Source organism: Paramisgurnus dabryanus, chromosome 5, assembly GCF_030506205.2.
Source record: "Paramisgurnus dabryanus chromosome 5, PD_genome_1.1, whole genome shotgun sequence".
NCBI lineage: Eukaryota > Metazoa > Chordata > Actinopteri > Cypriniformes > Cobitidae > Paramisgurnus > Paramisgurnus dabryanus.
Genome location: NC_133341.1, coordinates 21,194,474 through 21,216,508, shown reverse-complemented (window position 1 = coordinate 21,216,508; position 22,035 = coordinate 21,194,474). Strand labels below are relative to the sequence as shown.

General features: G+C 36.5%; 1 protein-coding gene across 1 annotated transcript in view; it reads left to right on the top strand.

The window, feature by feature from the left end:
* tacr1a (tachykinin receptor 1a) overlaps positions 1-22,035 on the top strand; it is a 35,446-nt gene that overhangs the window by 4,108 nt on the left and 9,303 nt on the right. The window contains exons 2-4 of the mRNA XM_065250278.1: positions 4,034-4,228; positions 17,337-17,487; positions 21,636-21,832. Of these exons, the coding sequence (XP_065106350.1) occupies positions 4,034-4,228; positions 17,337-17,487; positions 21,636-21,832 (543 nt within the window). The remainder of the gene's footprint in view (positions 1-4,033; positions 4,229-17,336; positions 17,488-21,635; positions 21,833-22,035) is intronic.

The following is a 22,035-nucleotide window of genomic DNA, read 5'->3' as shown; positions in this document are numbered from 1 at the left end:
AAAATCTCTACAGTTGCATGATCATTATTCAGGTTGTGAATATGAAGAGCAGCTGTGAATGTTAAGACTACAGGCAAAGTTAGAAACTAAGTAAGAGAAAGACCAATAAAATTTAAGTGCAAAACAATGTCAAAGCCGTTTGGATATCCCAGTGGGGCAATTATTGGGTCCAAAAATTAACTCCTAATAAAACTCTATATACAAATAATGAAAACTGCTTAATGAGAACGGGAGGCCAACAGTAACCTTGCAGAAGTTGCCAAGTCATTTTGCTCACCAGTCGTTCATATCAAGAGCCCTGCATCAACACTGTTCTGGGGTGCTTTTCCCAAAAGCATCGTTAGCCAACTATGATCGCAAGTTCTGTCGTTACCAGCATAGTTCGATGACACGATTGTTTTCAAAACCATCGTTCCAACATACAGCTCTCCCATAGTTCCCATGTTATTATGCCATATTTATTTATACAGATCGCACTCTTAAGTAAAAGAAGCAAGAAACACGTATTACATTTATATTCATTATTACAAATAAATACAAACGAAAATGTATGTATTTTAATTTAATTCAAGAAAAATAACGACCTCATAAGTAATTTGTGCAAGCGCCTTATTATGAAGTAAAGTGACTTATTAAGGTATATTAGTGTCCTCTAGCGGGAGTAGCTTATACAACCTGTTGTTACGTTTTAAGGTTTTTGCCTTCAGATTAGACACATTTAATTTTATGAATTTGTAAATGTAGAAACGGTTTCATTAAAGGAATATTCCATTTAAAAAATCCAGATAATTTACTCACCACCATGTCATCCAAAATGTTGATGTCTTTCTTTGTTCAGTCGAGAAGAAATCCTGTTTTTTGAGGAAAACATTGCAGGATTTTTCTCATTTTAATGGACTTTAATGGACACCAACACTTAACACTTAACTCAACACGTAACAGTTTTTTTTCAACGGAGTTTCAAAGGACTATAAACGATCCCAAATGAGGTATAAGGGTCTTATCTAGCGAAACGATTTTCATTTTTGACAAGAAAAATAACAAATATACACTTTTAAACCACAATTTCTCGTCTAGATCCAGTCCAGCGTGACCTAACGTAAATGCGTAGTGACGTACTGTAGAGAGGTCATGTGTTACATGAAACGCACATTTGCAGACCATTGTGAACAATAAACTGACACAAAGACATTAATTAGTATCATCCCACATACAACAAGGTCGCAACGGTCCTCTTCCAACACACTTGTAAACACTGGGGCGGAGTTTCGCATTCGTCCTCTGTGACCTCTTGACGTCATGACGTATTGCATGAGTTCACGCTGACGCTTTCAGGACTGGATCTAGACGAGAAATTGTGGTTTAAAAGTGTATATTTGTTATTTTTCTTGTCAAAATTGAAAATCGTTACGCTAGATAAGACCCTTATGCCTGTTTGGGATCGTTTATAGTCCTTTGAAACTCCGTTGAAAAAAAATTGTTACGTGTTGAGTTAAGTGTTAGGTGTCCATTTAAGTCCATTAACATGAGCAAAATCCTGCAATGTTTTCCTCAAAAAACATAATTTCTTCTCGATTGAACAAAGAAAGACATCAACATTTTGGATGACATGGTGGTGAGTAAATTATCTGGATTTTTCTTTTAAGAAAATTGAATATTCCTTTAAGATACTTACCATAAACACAACCACTTCTCAACCATATAAAACACAACATGCAAGTAAAAGTACAGTCTAAAACAGTATAAAAGTATTACAAACCATTCGCGTTGCAAACCTTGCGAACTGTAGCCATACCATTACTTTATGTGAAGAACACAGTGATCAAAACACACAGTCAGATCTCATTCAAACATAAACCAGCATGACGTAGTCGGTCACAAGAGCCAGTAGCGCTTCACATTCTTAGCTGACATAGTGATGCAATCAGTCACGAGACACGAGAGCCAATGCCTTTTCACAATAATAGATGATTTATCATCGCTGCTTCTGGCGGCAGTTTTTTTATTAGTGTACATCGGATCTAATATTTACAGCGGATTGTCATCACTTTTGCATCGTTTCTTCAAATAAATCGATGTTTGACCTCGGTACACTTGGAATATTTTAAGTCAATTTTTTAAAAGTTGTGACTGTTTTGTATGCTGTGTTTATATCATAAAATAACTAAATGAGTATGTTATTTGCCCTAAATGTCTAAATAGTGTAATGTGTAATAAAATACAATTAATCTTGGTGGTTTAAATTAAAAATCTTGTCCCAGTACATGTCATGATAGCAAAATTATACCTCAAAATATAATTTTATACCCTAATATATTAAGTTTCACCTGCTGCCGGTAGAGGCGCTAATTTAGTAAAATCATCTATTGGTCGTATTTGGTGAAAGATAACCAATAAACTTGTATGGGTTGGAGGATAGGTTGTTTTGAGCGTGCATATGTCTAAGCTCTAGTACACCGCGAAACCCGAAGCAACGAAAGAGCTCAATTTGGGATTGAATGAAACATCAATTAATAAATCCAAATAGGGGAGAACAAAAATATGAGAAAATACTCTTCAGATGCCATGTTTATATAATCTGACCTTTATTCGATCTTGAATGAATTCATAATGTTATAATTCCAACATAAACAGTATTCCACCAACGTTCAAACAGCAGATGTGTGACAAAATTACAGTACCATGCTTTTGGGAAACAGTCATGACTCATGACTATTTAGTTTGTTAGTTGGGGTGCGTCGTACACTTTCATGAAAAATTGTCAATATATACCCCAGCTGTCACTGGGGTGGTACCCTTAAAAAATGGTAAAGCAATGCACCTAAAGAGTTCATATTAGTTTATCAGTGGAACATATATTTGTACTGTATCTCAAAGGTCCAAACTGGTACACCAAATGGTGCATATCAGGACATATTTTATTATTTTACTATACCTTAGTGGTTGAACAGAGAGATATGTTGTACAGGAAACATGCCCCAGGAATGGAGGGTGTCAAAAAAAAAAACTGTTACTCAATAGGAAAAATTTAAAGCCATAACAAAAGTGAACTACTTGTGATGTACTGTAAGAAATAGTCTGTGGTCCGATATGTAATTAAGTTAAATGAGGCAATTAACATTTGAGTGTTTTAAAAGCCACTGTGTTTGTAGCAAGCTGTGTGGACAGCTCATAAATGGGTAAAAGCTCACCTAACGCAGTTTCCAATTGGGAAAAATAAATGTCTCACTTTGACTACACTTGCCTTCAAACCCAGAACGCAGTACGGTACATTGAGTCCTACACTGTGTCTTTGTGCTCCACATAAATGAATGAAGCAATGCAATCACACGTATATATATTCATTGTCTGTATAACTGATGACTGGAGCAGATCCTCTGTTTTTACAGGGCTCATATTGTACAGCCAAAATAATAAACATGTTTGTTTTACAGCATGAACAAAAGTCTTATAAAAATTCAATATTAATGAAGCTCAATACATTTGTAAAATGTGTGTGGGGGATTTTCTGTCTGCCCTTTCTTATTTAGTTTTTTAATAGACCTTTATATTGGACAAATGATTTAAGAAGATTTAACACATCTTTGAATGCTGGACAGAATTATGTTGGTGTGCATGATACCATTGTGTTGACAGTGGAAACAGCCGAATGCAGTGTAATACCTCCTGCTTTCCAGCAAAGCCTGGCCTGCGATGTGTTAATGACAATCACAAATAACATTGGCTTTAATTGAAGTAAATATGTGAATTGAGTTAAACCCACATGCAGACGGATTATGTCAATTGTAACACCAGGGTTTTCTAAGGCAACAGAAACTTTCCTTTCTTTTTTTTTTGCAAAGAAGGCACTGCTATTTTGTATAGTAGGAGATATAAAAGACTTGTGAAGAAAAAATGTGAAGTAAATTGGTTACAAATAACATTTATTTGATCTGAACTCTTTGTCAAGGCTTGCAAGAGCCTATTAAATGAAAGCATTGTTCCAAATAAACTCTCTAAAAGCCTTAAACAGGATTTTGTTGCTCTCCCACAGATACATGGCCATCATCCATCCCCTGAAGCAGAGGATGTCTGCGACCCAGACGAAGGTGATCATCACAGTGATCTGGGTCCTGGCTCTTCTCTTGGCCTTTCCCCAGTACTACTACTCCAATATTGAAAAGCTGCCTGGGAGGGTTGTCTGCTACATCGACTGGCCTGAGTACACTCTCCTGGACTTCAAAAAGATGTAAATATCTCACATATAATTTTTAATTAGGCATGATTATTATCTGTGGTGCTAACGCAATCTTATTGCAATTCATACTTATTTTATGAGGTGGCTAATTCTTAATATTTCGTACCACATTCGTACATTTTTGTACGATTTGCTTCGCCCCTTTGAGTTGGGGTTAGGGCTGGGGTTTAAAATGATTGTTTTTTATAATAATCGATTCACTCCATACAAATTCATGCTATGAATTAAACAACTTGAAAAATACGTATCATTTCTGTGAGATCAGGTTGGTGATGTTGAACATACTGATTTTCAACATTGTTTTGTTTTTAAAGGCAGATTTACAATAAAATAACTTAATAAAATGAAGGTTTAGGCAATCTGCTCGACAGGTTTTACCAGTTTTCAGTATATTGTTGGAAATATTTCCTTTCAGAGTAAGGAAAAGTGTTGAAGTGTTCCCCTAAAGTGTTGAGTTTTGTTACAGAGAACCTTCGGCATCAATCTTTATTTAAATTAACAATTAAAGGATTAGTTCGGTCAGGAATGAAAATTTGCTGTTGATTTACTTACCCCAAGCCATCAATCTAGGTCACATGGTTTCCCCAGAAGAACAATAAAGATTTTTAACTAAAACCGTGGTCCTTGGTGATTCATAAAAAGTCTAAAAAGCAGAAACAGGTGACACAAAATGAATCCCCATAGCTCCTGATATATATAAATGGATCGATCAGTCTGTGCAAGAAACTGAAAGCTATTTGCAACATTATTACCACTATACTGCCTCTGCCAAACGTCCATAGCATGTCTAAAACTTTGTGTGAATTCTCAACAAATCCAATGATAATGTTGTAAACAATGTTACGTTTCTTGCATCAAGCGATGGTTACATCAACTCCATAAGACGTCAATATTTTATCAAAAGCTGTTGGGATTCATTTGAAGAGCTTGGTTCCAAAACGCGATAAACGCCATTAACCCTGGAGAACCCACGGGGTCAAATTTGTTCAATAGAATGATAGAACGAATGCAATAAACGCCACTTCTCCTTTTCTGCAAAATGCAATTAATCTGCTCAACAAATCACAGCGCACCATTCCACGCATTGTAAACAATAATGGCAGTGCTTTGAATATACATGGAATCCTAGTTTTCCTCATCTACTTTGCACTTCATGATCAACAAACAAACAAAAACAAAATAATACTTTTGATGGCATTGATAAACCTGTGGTGGTTTTCTGTGGCGGGGAAGAAACGTAAGGCACTCGGGTGAAGGAAAAATGCCAGCTGTTGCTTGTTCTCACACGACAGGATCAAGCTTCTGCAAAGCTAACACATTGACCCCAGGGGATCTTATAAAAAACTTTCTATTATTTTACTTGAAGGCAACAAAAATTGAGCAGGACCAAACCATTTTACAGCTGATCGCTGAAAAAAAGTTCAGTGATGACGTCCCAAGGATGACAGCAGTAATGACAGTGTTCTTAATATGACAAAGTAAATGTTTTGATTAATGCCATTCATGTTTTAATCAGTGTATACAACTAAATGAATACAACATGGCAAAGATGAATGCACATTTATATATTGATTCAATAGAATAAAAGCTTGCATGCAATGGATTTATTGCATTTTGTGGAAAAAATTATACGTTTCTATAATACATTTTTGAAAATCAAATTATGGATTTGAATTTTTAATGTTATTATAACCTAAATATGCTATGTGAAAGTTTGTAACAGAAAATAGTGGTTTTAAGCTTGTCACTTTCTTGGTATAGAAAACACATTTTTACCGAAATTAGTCAAAATGGATTTATTGCGTATTGGACCAAACTCTTCATTTTTATGTCCCCTGTATATCTGCCTTTTTGACTGTCACCTGAGGACTTGCATTTTATGTCCATATGAGACTTAATAAAGGTTAATTCGTGTTTTTGTAGTAAACTCATGGTTTACAAATAGTTATCAGTAGAATCAAAGAAACATGATTACTGCACTTTTACTATAATAAAGCTATGATTCAATTTAGTATGGCTGAAAGGGTTTTAAAATAGGTTTTATTGTTTTATTGAAGAAACAACATCAACTACACCTTGGATTGTCCTAAGAGCACCATGGTCCTCAGAGAGAGAATAAAAAAAGTTAAAGACCATTAAAGCCAACATAATTAAAAATCTTGCCCAAGGCTAAATACAATGACTTTACAAGAACAAACACCAATCACTACTAATCTTCTAAATAGTGGGACTACTGATCTGAAAATCTGGTTTGTATGCAGATCTCAGTTAAAGTTCTTGTTTAATTTTAAGTGCTGTAGTATAAAAAGCACAAGGCTGACATAATGTAGGGTTCAGGTCTGTTAGAAGTGGAGATAACTCTGCAAGTCGAATAATTCTTTTTTTTGTTGTTGCTTTAAAGATGCTATGAACATCCACCAGCAAGGGTCTAAAGCTAAATTTTTGCCACACATGCCAAAATTACCAGCCATGAAATTCTATTTTATACTGGCCATGAAACGACATCTTTTTTGATCTTACGGGAGGGGTTCTAGGAGACCAATCACAGTGCTAACAGTCCGCGTAGAATGGGCACGTTGTTACATTTTTGTTGAAAGTGCGCCTCAGGCAACACAGAGCTATGCACAGCCTACGCATACAGCGTAGCTGGATCATTAATTGGGCTTTACCCTTTGCCTCAAACACTACCCACTGTCTTACTTTTACTTCATCTCCCCCTTGATGGCTGTTATTTTGTTGGATCCTTTGTACTATTCAATCCCCCGTTTTTCAGCTCTACCTATATCTCACCCGCATTCTGTTTTGTGAAACATTCATATCTTCCCGGTGTGCTTGTTATATTTCTTTGTCTCACTCCCTTTACCGCTGTCAGTGAAAAGTGGACGCTTTTTTCCATTAGTTAGTAACGGAGGCCACTTCTGAAGCCCCAGACATGTTCCTTCAAGCAATCCACCATTTCTCTCTCTCTCTCTCTGTCTCCCACTGCCTAAAACTCATTTCACGTTTCCCCCAAACTCCTCTCTTCCATCACTCTGCCTTTCACACCGCAGTTAAGCTGTGATATCAAGCCTATTCGCTGATGTTTCAACCAGGGGGTATGGAAGCTAACAGATCCATTTTCCGCTTTGCTGTATATTTCACTATATTTCGCAGCATACAGGTGAGAACTAACAACATCACGATTGTCACAAGCACGCAGGAAATAAAACAGGCATATGCATCTTCAAAGCCACTTGAGGTTAGATGCATTGAGTGGGAGATCATTAAAGCACGGCAAGTTGTTGGTGCTTAATACCGATATCAACTCACCAACATCTATCAACACCAGCTCATTCTAAATAAAAAGTTGTGATTTCAGATTTACTGAAACTTCACACATGGATAACAGAGTAATTAAGCACTGTAAAATCAGCCCAGTTTCACAAAATTATGTACCCATAGTCACATATTTTTTTTTATTCTTTTTAGTGATACTGTCACGAATTTCCGCGTTTTTTCTTGATCGTATAACGAATTTCTGTTTATGTTTCTGTCACGTATTGGTAACTCAACTGTTTTGTCCTATCTTCTTACCATTGTTGGTTTGGTTTAAGGTTAGATTTACATAAAATGACATCTTTATCTAAACCCAACTCTAACCCAAACGCCAGGCGACAATGGTTTAAAATGTAGAAATATATAAAAAAATCTGAATTCTTAAAGTGAAAGCCTAACGCAAACACCAAATCTAACCCTAAACCAAAGCAAAAATGGTTTGAAAATAGGAAAAAGCAGTTGAGTAACCAATACGTAACAATGACACATAAACATAAATTCTTGATACGTTTACCAAAAACTCGGAAATTCGTGACAGTATCATGAAAAAGATTTTAAAAATTACGCGACTATAGGTACATAATTTTGTGAGACGGTAAAATATGAACATTTCCAATTATTACCTTAAAGGTATAGGACCCAAAATGAAAATGTTGAACACATACATAATATTATTGACTGAATACAGAAAAAAGAAGGTTAAAAGTAAATGAACACAGAATATATGTTTTTGGGTGAATGTGAATGAATGGTCTACTACCCTAAACATGTTGGTCTGTTTTAACCAATGGTAGTGTACAATATGGACAAACCCAACCATAAAGCTATTTTTAAGGGTTATGACATCAGAAATATCAAAATGACCTCATGATGTACTCACTCAATCCAAAATATATATGTCCATCATCTTATAATGGGAGAAAACATGGTTCAGGTAACAACTTCTTAAAGCCCAAAAAAGTGCATTTATCCTTCACAGAAGTAATTTTACATGGCTCCAAGGGGTTAATAAAGGTATTTTGCAAGTAATTAATGCGATATTGTAAGAAAAATATATATATTTGAAGTAGAGTTTGGTCACAAAACACTATAAACAGCATTTTTTTTTAAATGAGTTACCGGCAAAATCAGTATTGTATCAGGTCAGTATTTAAAAGTAAATTCTTAATTTTACACAAAATCTGATGTCAGCCGAGTTATTCTGTCATCTTTTTTTCCCTTTTTTCCCAAACGCAATAAACACCACTCCTCCTTTTCTGCAGAATGCAATAAATCCGCTCAACAAATCACAGCGCACCATTCCACACACTGTAAACAACAATGGCAGCACGTTGAATGCACACAGAATCCTAGTTTTCCTCATCTTATACTTCGTGATTAACAAACAAACAAAAACAAAATAATAACGACAAAATGATTGCTGTGAAAAAAGTTCAGCGACGACGTCCCAAGTATAACCAGAGCAATGACAGTGTTCTTATGACAGTAAGTAAGTGTTTTGATTAATGCCATTAATGTTATTTTTTTAAATCAGTGTATACCACTAGTCAACTAAATTAATATAAAATGGCAAAGATAATTGCACATTTATATATTGATTCAATAGATTTATAGCATTTTGAAAAAAAAAAATTTATAATACATATTTGAAAAGCAAATTATGGATTTAAATTTGTTTATGTTATTATAACATAAAGATGCTGTGTAAAAGTTTGTAACAGAAAATAGTGGTTTTCATCTTGTCACTTTCTTGGTATAGAAAACACGTTTTTACCGAAATTAGTCAAAATAGATTTATTGCGTTTTGGAAGCAAACTTTTCATTTTAAACTTTATAAACTAGAATATCTAGCTTCTGGTAATGACAACATCTTGGACTGCGCAACGTAGCCATGGCAACAAGCGCTCAATACGCTAAAACTTGCATGAATCGCAAGGTGGACATATGTATCTCAGATTGCTTGAGGGTGAGTAAATCATGAACTAATTTTGATATTTGGCTGTAGTATCCCTTTAAGGAGCTATTTCTGATGTCATAACCCTTAAAAAATGCCATATTTTACCCAACCATGGGTTACCCAGCATTTTTTAGGGTAATAGAGCATTCATTCACTTTAATGAACTGAATATTAAAAAACCTCATCCTATTGCTCTGGTTGTAATTACACTTTTAGAGTATCATTGTCTTTTAGTCAGCTATTGATAGCGTGCTTACGGCATTATGCTATCCGTGTCTAATACATGTAGCGCCTATTATTTTTGTAATGAAGCAATAATGACTGGGGCGGATGGGTTAAGTGTGCCAAATCGAGTTGAGACTCATCTCGTGTTAACATAACAGATGAGTCTGATTAAAACTGACACCAGGTCAGTTTAACAGCTCATGATCAAGTGTAGGGTTTCGAGCGTCGCACAGCAGACACTTCAGTTCTTATTCGATGCTTTGCTGTGATGTTATAATAAGACATATGCTACAGTATAAATAGTCTAGTGTGTGAAAGTTCACATAAGACATACTGTAACATAATCTCACATGCTTGCGTTTACCGGCTGACACACTTTTTTGCGCTAATCACATATTGTTCACACACATATACACATTGACATTTAGGTAAACTTTGCTCTTTTTCTAACATACAGACCCTGACACTTATGCAAACTCCAAAATGTCATTCTTCAATGGGAGGCATTGAGGTGGGGCAACATTGTGCTGTGTATCATCTCACCCACATTACCCCATCCATCCCTAGGGTGCACAGCCAAACGTATTGCACAAGCACACAATAAAACCCATTTTACATACAGACATACAAGGTTAGCTCAATCGGAAGCATTGCATTAGGAACACAAAGGCCTTAGGTTCGATTCCCAGGTATCCCACATACTGATAAAAAATGTATACATTGTAAGTCGCTTTGGATAAAAGCACATTTGTACTATGTGTTGTTTACCGCATCATTGTCATGTAAACCTAGCCTTGAAGCATGAATACAAAATCTACAGGGCTTTGTGGTGTCATCTCAGATCGCATGACTATGAAACCTAATGGCATCTCGCTCTGTTTGATACTGTAGCAGTTCGCAGATAAAACATTCAATACCAGCCCCACGTCAAGATTGACAGTTTACTAACAGCATGTGGCTGGTCTGTTTTGGTTTGCCCAGCCTGGAACCTAGATGCTTTTCGGGCGACCCACAAGCTTGCCGCAGGCTGATTTTTTTTCTCTTTGGAAAGCTTGTGAAAGAACGGGGTGAAATCGAGCTCAGTCCGAATTCTGACAGGGCCCTTTCAGTATAACACTTATTTCTGCAAATCGCCATGAAACCCCGGTGAGAAAAACCGGCAGTGCTTTAGACATATAACTAACTTTTGGATATCTTTACAAGATGACATTAATTGCAATACGCTACTCAGCAGAATGAGGCAGCAGTATTAGTTGTAATGAGGCATGATGAGGCATAGAGCCGACCAATCCTGGCATATAATTTGTGTCTGAAAGAACCTAGGCAGTATGCCATAATACAACAGACATTTGGCAACTGCGTTAAGTTTTGAGAATATAAAGGACGGCTAAATATAACTGATAATCACCTAGTCCAACACATATCAGATGTACCAGCCTCTCTCCCTTGCTGTTGTTTTTCTGTTATTTGACAATAAATCCACAAGGAACAAAAGCAAATCAAAGCAGTCAAATCTTAAAAGAACATTTTCGCAAATTTCACCTTTAAGCTTTGGGCAAGATCTAGGCAAAGCTAGAGGACATGGGGAGGTGTGAATGAGAAAGTGTAGCCTTTATTTGTTTTGTAATTAGGTTTCCATCTGGTTGAGTTGTTTGTGGTAGTCTTGTTGTATACTTTTAGCATTCCTGGGTTTAGATTTAAATAAAATAATTGCCAATTTCTACCTCCACTACAAATGTCTTCCACTATTACCTAGGCTGTGAAAGAAAGGGGTGAAAGGGGTTGCCAAAAGCCACAAAGGTTTGGATGGGTTTTCGAAAAAGTGGTTACTTTCTTAGGTTTTACTTAATTGATTCTCCAAGGCATTCAAAAAGCAAATGATCCATCTCTTATTTTTCCTTTCATATGTGAGTATGGAGTACGTAGATAACCATAGAAGTGTTGTGCTATTCTAAACATAGTGCTGAAATAATGAGTATTAGCTACTGCTGTGTGACAGTCTTCTTTACTGTTTGTTCACAAGGAAAAATATTCCAACAGAGTTCAAAAACTGAAAGATTGGAATCATGGGAAGTTTGATATCAAGTCAGAGCTCTAGACTGGCAGCAGTTTACTGTCAGCTACTTTGTCATAAGTAGACACATTTGTCTTTGGTGCTGAATAAAGTCTAGCTGACGTAGCGCTGCATGTCAATGTTATCTTTGACTATGAATTGAGTGTTCTGACATATGGCATTCTCATTTACTCAATAGTGCACGACCGCATGCACTTAACAAATATAATGTTTCATAAGGGAAGTGCGCAATTAATGTTGATTTAGTTTCCAAATCCACAGACGAAATAGCACTTTCTCTCTGTAATGGAATTTTGCTTTGCTATACTGTAAAAACAGGAGATTCAAATTTAAATTTATTTATACAAAGCTTTTGTTTCCTGAAGGAATGATTTCGGATTGAGCCTTATTATCATATTATTAATATTGCACATTACATTTGACTTGAATTACAATAGTTTATTCAGATGTCTCTGTATAAAGTCTAAACCATTTTTCCAGTGTATACTCTAATACAAACGGTTCTAAATAGCACTAAAAGTGGTTCACTGGCTCGAAATCATAGTGGAACCATTTTAAGTGCCATATAACACCTATGTAGCACCCTTGTACCACTTGTGAAGAACCATATTGTGCTATATAGAACCATATCTGGTGCTATAGTGGTGCTAAATCACCCTCGTATGGTTATTCATAGGTGCTTTACAGGTGCTATATAGCACTAAAATGGTTCCCCTATGATTATGAGCTTTAAGTGCTATTTAGCACTAATTCTGCACTGAAATAGGTGACTGTAAAGGCAATCACTGCATCCAAAATGGTCTACTTCCATACTAAATACAGTAGTAGGCAAAACTCTATGCGAGGCGAGTTGTATGTCCAAAATCATAGCATTCGAAAAACAGTACGCAAAAAATACACTAACTTCCAGCTAAACTTTTTTACTATCCTGTGTGACCTCGCAAGCTGAGCCACCAAATTAAAAAATTGAATATAATAAAATACCCGAAATCTATGAATCTGGCAGCCCTTTTAAGTAATTTAGTTATGATGAAATATTTTACTGGTAATATAAATGTACTTGTTAAATTGACGTTGATCCAACGAACACCAACAAACACCGACAAACGATCTCTGGGTCTGACCATGTTGAGCGTTGCATTTCACCCCATTCATAGTAAAAGCAGTGATATATCTTGTTATATTCTATTTCTTTGTTGTAACCTACTTAAATCTGGTTGATTCATTAAAAGAAAAAAAATACAGATTGATCGAAAGACCACTGCATGCTTTATCCAGACCTAATGATCTGTTTGCCATTAGATGGTTGTTTCTCTCTGTCTGTCACTGGCTCTGTCCATCTTACGCACTCATTTGCTCAATTTTTTTGACTCTCTGTTTGACTTTCTCAGTCTCCTGCTCTCCTCATTGCAGCTAATTGCTAGGAAATGGAGAGAGGGGCCTGTGCTGCAATGCGGTCAGTGTGAGAGGACTAAACTACCTGGCTCTATTCATCAGAGTTCTTTTGTAGCATACTGTAGTTCAATCAACTCTCCTGGTTACAGACTTTTAACAATGAGAAATGGGTCCCACTATGGAGAAGTGCTTACTGGAGAAAGAGAGGAAAAGGTGAAGTGGCCATGTGCAAGGCTTTGATCCAAAACCTAGTGAGTGGCCCCATATTCGGATGCTTTCTACAGTAAGACAGCATCCTGCACATAAATATAATGTGAATAATGAATAATTATGTATTTTATGTTTTAAGCAATAGTTCTCTCGCTTTGTCATCTTGGATTTATTTTTTGGATTGAGCATGGCACAGGGCATAATTCTTCTGCCTCCCAATTTCTTCACATCGGTAGCCTTCCTTAAAATGCTTTAAAATACTGCAGCTCACTATATATTTTGGAAAGGAGTGCCAGTCTCCAGACAGCATTATAGCCTCACTAAGGTACAGAAAATAATGGAAGAGTAATTAATCATAGCCTCATTTTTTCATTCCCACATGTACAGAATCATTGGTAGCAACAATATTACAGAGACCTCTCTGTTATCTTCACATTGGCAGTTGCCGTTCCTGATCTCTCAGTCTAGCCCTTAGGGAATTTCATGCAGTGTTTACTCTCTTTATAGTCTACCAGGACTGCTTGTTATAAAACATCAGCAGCTTGTTCATTTAAGCAGCGCAGCCTCGCCGACCAAATCTATTGTGTTTGAATTGTAGTTTTAAGATTATTTTGTCAGCTCAGTCAGTTCCATCTTGTTCCACAATTTCTTATTTGCTGTTTGCAGCTTGTATCGAAAAATGGCTTGTTTGCTTTTCCATGAATGAATGCCGTATTATTTTGTAGTCAATTCAGCGTTGTGGTGCATGGTGTATTTTGTAAAATCAAATGTGTCAAAACTGGTGAGAAGTGCACTCCTAAGAATAAATGTGATAGAATTGTTCATCAGAGCGATGCCATAAAATAACCAATTTTTTGGTTTTTCCAAAGAACCTTTTAGTGAGAGGTTGTTAACTCTTTCCCTGCCAGCATTTTTAAGAAAAAGTTGCCAGCCAGTGCCAGCTATTTTTATGATTTTCAAAAAAAAAATCAGAATATTTTCTTTTATAAAAATATAACAATACAATATATATTTCCAGAAAACACAAAACAAAGAAAAAAAGTTCCTTCATTTGATCTCTTTGTATCACTTTTCAAATATTTTTAAATATACCAAATTTTGAGCAAGAATCTGGGAAATTTGCATTTTTGTAAAGGTTTTTTGTTTTTTCGACACATATAAATTACTGGATTGAGCATGACATCACAATTGTGAAGACACCGTGCCACCATATTGCTATTCCCAAACATTCTATTAAATGAATAGGAAGTTATTAGTTTTTAATGATAAAACAGTCTCCGTTTTCATATATAAAGTCTGCTTGTACGATTTTACAAGCCAAACATCCTAAGCATGTACATAGTTATTTATTGAATTGTACATTTTACTTTTTAAACAGTGAGTTACATTTATCTTCATTAAAGTAGCAAACATATCAGATTAGCGGACAGACCGCAGCATATCCAAAAAATGTATCTTGTGTGACTGATTCGCTCTAAACCAGGTAAATTTAGATCGCCATCTGCCGTTTTTTTTTTTTTTTTTTTGAGATTACAGTGATCATGCATCATACTTTATTAGCAATTAAAACCCTGTATAATTTACTTATAACTCTATTACTGAAAGGACGACGTTTAAATAGAACCAAAGCATTAATTACAAAAATAACCATTTCAATAAATAAAACACAATTTTTTTATATCAATCTTAAATTGGTGGTCTTCTTCCTCTGCTTACAATTTTTCCGCTTACAAACTTGTAAATATTCATGTCGTCTTGGCGCGAGCGCAACTTGCTTTTAGGGGGATTAGACCCTCACTGGTTTATTGAAGATTATGCCCAAAACACACCCATTACAAATAGGAAAAACCTTTTAAAGTGGGGCGCCAGGCGCGTAAACAATTTGTCCGTCCCTAAACGAGCAAAAGTGGATTCGGACACACTTTTTTAGACTGTTCACCGTGCGCTTTAGATTGTGCGCTTAGATTGTTAGAATAGGTCCCACAGAGTTTTTACTGTTTTGAATCTGTAGAAAAAGTATTTATAAGTTGGGTAAAAGCACCACCTAGTGGATAATAGCGGAAATATAGATTGCCAAAAAAACTCATCATTGTAGAGTTTTCTTTTAAAGTGACACTTTGTAGCTTTTCGACCTTCATAATATATTTTCAAGACCCTTGTGATGGTACATCGACTTAAAATAGGTTGAATGACATGTCTACCATAGCCTTGCGGGGTCTGTATTGCTTTTACTTGAACTTTTAAACTTGGGGTTTCAGGTAGTACCCAGAGCACAAAAAGAACTACAAAAATCTGCTTACGGCATACGTCACTTCCTCAAATTCGGATGTGAGAGTGCAACTATTTATTTTCCTGATGTTTTTGTCATGGCTGAAGCAGCAACTAAGAAAAAGAAACCCAAGGTTTTGTCGGAGGAGACCAGAAAGAAAAAACGGGAGAGTGACAGAATAAAAAGAAGAACGAGGATCAATACTGGTCCAGCGTTCGCTTGCTTGCGTGAACTTTAGGAGGAGGAGGGGTTACTGACCGATGCTGACTTGGCCGTCATGCTTTTGGACTAGTAAGTAAATTATATTGCTTGCATAAGTCATGTCTGGAGTCCTAAGTCCTGATTTTTTTAATTGTGAATTTTTCTGGAGGCTACTTGGAGAGTTTAGAGAGAGACTTTTATGACACTTTGGTGCCGTTGTAGCATCATGGACCTACGACATGGGTGATCCGGATTTGATTCCCCTTTAAGGCAATTTTTTATATAAACTTTAACCAAGCGACCACCATTACAACTGACTTGTAAACGTGAGCTTCGTGATCTTTTGGTGTTTGAAAAAAATAAAACCCATGAAATTATATTCATATGACATGCTGAAAGGCAGACTTTGTGACCTAAAGAGTTGTCTTCTTTTCTTTTGTGACAGTGCTGCGGTGCTTGTGGCCTCTAGGGGCGCTAGACGTGTCTTTAATTGACGAGATAACTCGTCAAGGGCGGGGAAAGAGTTAAATAAACCATTTCTGTCTTACTTTTGCTCTTGTCTGAAGAAACTTTTCCATTACAATCTATTGTGCAAAAGAACAGTCCTGTTCAGAGGAAGATGTTCAGAGAATAACCAGTATCTGCAAGGCAACTAAACACAAATATTTTCTGTAAACAATAAAGGAGGAGTTTAAATGAACAGAGCCAGCTGATAGCAACTTCGATTAATGCATCGTCTGCAACATTTTAGCACCCAATTCACTAAAGGAATTATGTAAAGCAGGAAACAATGCAGGAAACATGGCCACCAAATTAATGCTGAACACAGACTGCTTCTCAAAGTCAAAAACGCCACAATCTTTACTGAGTCTGTGACAAATAATGCTAACAACTGTGCATGAGGTGAAATATTTGGCAAGCCTGATTTACATAGAAAGGAGGAAAAATTACTTAATTTAAATTTGGTGCAGAGCTAAATCTGAGCACATGGCACTTCACTTGGTTAAACAGGATTGTGGGCTGTACACTTATAAATCAGTATATAAAATGTTCAAAAAACTGCGATGGTACCTTTTCGGGATGGTATATTTGGTACGATCGTAGCCTGGTGATTAAGAGTTGGGCTTGTAACCCAAAGTTGCCATTTCTATTCCCTTGTTCAAGGGTACCTCAGTTGCAACCTGCTGGCCGTGAGACTTAACCCCAATTGCTCCCCGGGTGCACTCTTTGGAATTATTATTATCATCATTTTATTAACCTTTGATTAGAAGACAATACGGTGAAGAACTCCATTAGAACCGTATCATGTTTAAATATTTATTATATAATATATTTTTTCTTTATTCTTCTATCCATCTATCCATCTATCCATCTATCTATCTATCCATCTATCTATCTATCTATCTATCTATCTATCTATCTATCTATCTATCTATCTATCTATCTCATAAAGGTACTACGTGTGTGTAGCAGTGCTGATTTACTTCTTTCCTCTCTTGGTAATGGGCTGTGCTTACCTGGTGGTGGGTTTTACTCTGTGGGCCAGTGAGATCCCTGGAGATTCGTCGGACCGCTATCAGGAGCAGCTGGCTGCCAAACGCAAGGTCTTTAATGTATTGTCCTATCGCTACTTTTGTTTTCATCATCCTTAATGCACTTGACACTTGCACACACACACACACACACACACACACATGGCACAGGTCAGACACTGAACCTTAAGTTAACAGATCAGACAGAGTTCACACACAGAGCAGCAGGAGAGGAAGGTCAGACACGAGACTGCATGAAATAATCACTATGAAACTCACCAGGAGCGAGAAGGTCTGTATGCTTCATTCATTGGCATTCTGCGTGCAGGGCCACTTACCCTATTCACCGCATTCCCATGAAGACAAGATTTAGTCCCTGCCCTCTATTCTTCTTAATATAACCATGTCATCGTTTCTGATTTCACAGTACATATTGTTTCCAAGCAGCTACAGTATACAGACAATCGTGTCTTGATGTTTTTAAGCTACTAGTAAGCAAGTCAAAGGCACATTAAATGTCAAACTATAGAGAGCACATGTACATTTGTCAAATATTGTCTAGTTACGTTATATACAGTAAGTAGTGTGTGTTATTAAATACATTGAATTATGCAACGATTTACTGTAATAGGTTAGTAAAGTATTTTTATATTGCAAGAAAAGGATTAGTACTCTTTGAAGACGAAGCTAAATTGCCTGTCAGGGATGCAGACATTGGCATTAAAGTATCTTTTGATGTCTGGCTGGACCGGACTGTAGTTGTCAGTCATACCACAGTCAATATAGCGACAGCCAACCTCATGTTTCCTTAAAAATGATTTGCAGTACATCAGAGTTTCAAAGTGAGACTGCTTGCAGTCACTAACTGAAAATATTGCTATAATTAATTATGTTAGTATAAAAGTAGCTGCCGTGAGTCATGTCCCTTTGGCTCTAAATGGATTTGCAAAAATAATGTCTTCAAATAGTTACTCCATCATCTGGCTTCTAGTTCCCTGTGTTTTATTGTTCGTTTAACAGATATTTGCCTTTTAGCTTTGCCTACTGCAGCAAGCAGCAGGTATTATAATGCTGCCATGGATTATTTGGGGTACATGAATGTATTAAAGAGCACCTATTTTCAGATTCATGATTTTACACTTCCTTTGGTGTATGAAGTCCAATTTATAGTCGTGCGTAAGGTCTATGGCGTAGGTTATGCGTAGCCTGACATGCACCTCACCAAATTTTTAACAGCACACACGGATCGAGAGTAGTGATTGGTCCACTAGAACCCCTCCCGTCAGGTAAAAAATATCTGCGTCATAGGTATTTCAGTTTGCGACAGTGAGAACAAAGGTGGACCAACTTGAGGAGTGATTTAACTCAAACTGCAACATTAGTCGTTGTTTATTTAATTCCATCACTGCTGGTCTTCTCAAAACATACACAACAATTTGCTGTTTTTCCTTCGTTTGTGGGTTAATCTTGCCAAGCTGCTTCTTCATTGACAGTCGCCATGCTGCTGTGGTAACACACGTAGATACTGCCTACCAGCCGACTCAGATGACGATGCAAAAGTATAAATGAAAAACGACGCCTAATCTACGGCGTTGCGACTACGCCGTGGGACCTACGCACAACTATAATGAGCCCTTAAGTGTGTGTTAGTACATGTTAAAGATATGCAAAGGTACAAGTCCCAAATTAAACGATGACATGAGTTATCGTCTCCAATTTATGTTTTAGTATCGTTACCTTATGCTGGGTACACACCAAAAGATAATCGGTGCTGATTTTGGGCCGATTTCCCCCCTTCCGACAATCCTAGCTATTTCCCGATTATCTTGATGGTTCTACAGATTATCTTATCAGATTTTCTCTTGGTGTGTGGTGTGTTAAGAGTGTCCGAACCTGATCGGAAGAAAGTCGGACCCGCCTCGATCACGAAATGTAAATATTAAACATTTAAAATATTTATGATCAGAAATCCTGATATGTGGAGAGAACCCTGAGGACAAACATGAACGCTCTTGAAATGACGTGAAACGAAACAATATCCAATCAGAAAGCGTGATTATGGAAGGCAGAAGCAGTCATGGTGCAGTACAAAGTGAAGTTGATTCAAAGTGAACTTGAACAGACCATTTCCTGCTGTCTCCACGACTTCACCCAAACCCTTTTCTTTTTTTCCTTGGAATTTTCTGTGAAATTTTGAGAGATTTTTGTTGTTCACAGTCGAGACTCTGGTTGAAAATCTGTTTGTGTGTGGTGTGCTGTCTTTGACACATCATGGCAGACCACACACTATAAGAGCAAAATGGTTAAATCTAGAAATTTTTATACTCATGTTTGTGGTCTATCACATTTTGAAAATCTTATAAGATGTAAAAACTCTCTTGGTGTGTACCCAGCATTACCAATATGTTATTTTCTGCTCAAGCTGCGCTGGTAAGATTGATCGATCAGCTTGGTCATCTGCATTTTCTGGATCAGATTTGGCTCGTATTGATAATTTAGTAAGGACGATATTAACTCCTGTCAGTATTCTTGCATTGGGAGCTGATCTACCAAATTAGTTAAGCGTCACATATTTCCGACTGACGGCAGAGGTATTCATGCCAATCACAACTTTCTGGTTAGCTGGCCAATCGGGGGACACAGCGCTTTTCAGAATAATGAGCTATGTACAAAATCAATGCGTTTCAGGGAGGCAGGGCATAGAGGAGCAACAATAATGTACGGTATGTGGAAAATAATGTGTTATTAAACCACGTGAACACATTGTATTACAGGAAATACACAAAATAATGTTTTAAGCAATCTAATAGGTGCTCTTTAAAAACAGAACACTTGAAACATTTCTTGTACAGATGGGAACATTGACTAAACAATCCCTATTCCCACAGATCCGAAGCAGCTAAAATCCATGTACTCAGGCAAGCAATTTTTGCATTTAAAAGACGTATAATAGCTGTCTAAACACAGCCCAGATATCTAAAACAAGGAAATGTTAGTGAAAATTTTATAGATGTCTAGGTCTAACCATAGCCTGAAAAATTTTAATAAAAAACAGTTTTATTCATTAAAAAAACATGCTCGCACACACATGTGATTCTCAAGAAATCCAGACTTAGAAGGTGTCCAGCATCAGAATTTTTAAAAAGCCCTTGAAGCCAATTTTTTTCTGCATATATAAGATTAAGGTCTGAACTTACTATAACCTTAATTTTTAGAGGATTTTAAAAATATTTCCTATAAAATTATTTACATTTCTTAATATAATCATAATCAAAAATTATCATTACCGCAACGTGATATTACATTAAATATATGCATTTACAAACTCATGTTTTGGTACTATGACAAACTAAATTTCAACTTTTATCTGGAGAGAAAAAATAAGAACTGCTTACCTGGTAGCCATCTTCAGTGTCCCAGTTAATTATGTCCCTTCCAAAAAAAATTTTTTTTAAATGTTAGTTCCTTGAGGGATTAAACAATGATTGAAAACTGTTGCGGAGGATGAGAAAATTGGTCTTGGACACATTTATATTCCTTATTATTGGCTCTACATTTACCAATGATCACCAAATACCACATGTTTCTTTACTGTAAATGTTTATAGTATAACATGCACTGAAGCTTTTTATTTTTTAGATTTTTTAATTATATATATTTCCATGTCAAAGAACCCAAATCCAGTCATGGACACATTGCGGTAATGAAAATTTCCCCTTAAATGTGAAAAAAAAATTGGTTTGTATGATGTCATTTGAAATCATGTGCAAAATAGCACATGAAGAGATGTTTGTAACTGTAGGCTTCTTATTTTGATACTCTTACTTTGCATTTACTTTTTTTATCAAAATGTTTCATGACACCTCATAAGTCTAATTTCGCGAGAATCACCCACATGCGCGTGCACGCACACACACATCAGTTTACAGATATATTTATGTTAATGTGGTGTTTTGAATGGCTCTCCAACAGTGTGCTAAGCCACCCTGTTTATTTGTTACACTGTTACGCTTTCAATGCAGACATATTTTTCAAGCTGGATTATGGGGCTGGCATTGAGCCAGTGGACCACCTGAAAGCTGTCAAGGTTTCTGCTAGATTTGTAGAATTTGGGCAGCATGCAAACTCCAGGAAATCCAGTAGACATATTGAAAAATGTGTATTTAGAGACATACATCAAATATTGAAAATCTCCCTTTCTCCTCTTATCCGACCCTCAGGTGGTGAAGATGATGATTGTTGTGGTGTGTACCTTTGCGGTTTGTTGGCTCCCCTATCATGTGTATTTCCTGATTTATCACTTCCACCCGAACCTGTCTGAACATTCCTTCACTCAGCAAGTCTATCTGACTATCATGTGGCTGGCAATGAGCTCCACCATGTACAACCCCATTATCTACTGCTGCCTCAATGACAGGTAATTTCACCTGGAGTAAAAACACGGTAATTGACAACACTCTCCACCGTCGCTGTAATACCGGCTATAATATCATTTTTGCTCAAAATGATCCTAAACGCAGCCGTGGCTGTAATGCATCACAATATTACTGCTTCCATACATCACAAAAACCTTTGAAAGCAAACAAATCACAAAAATGATTTTTATCATTACAGCCATTA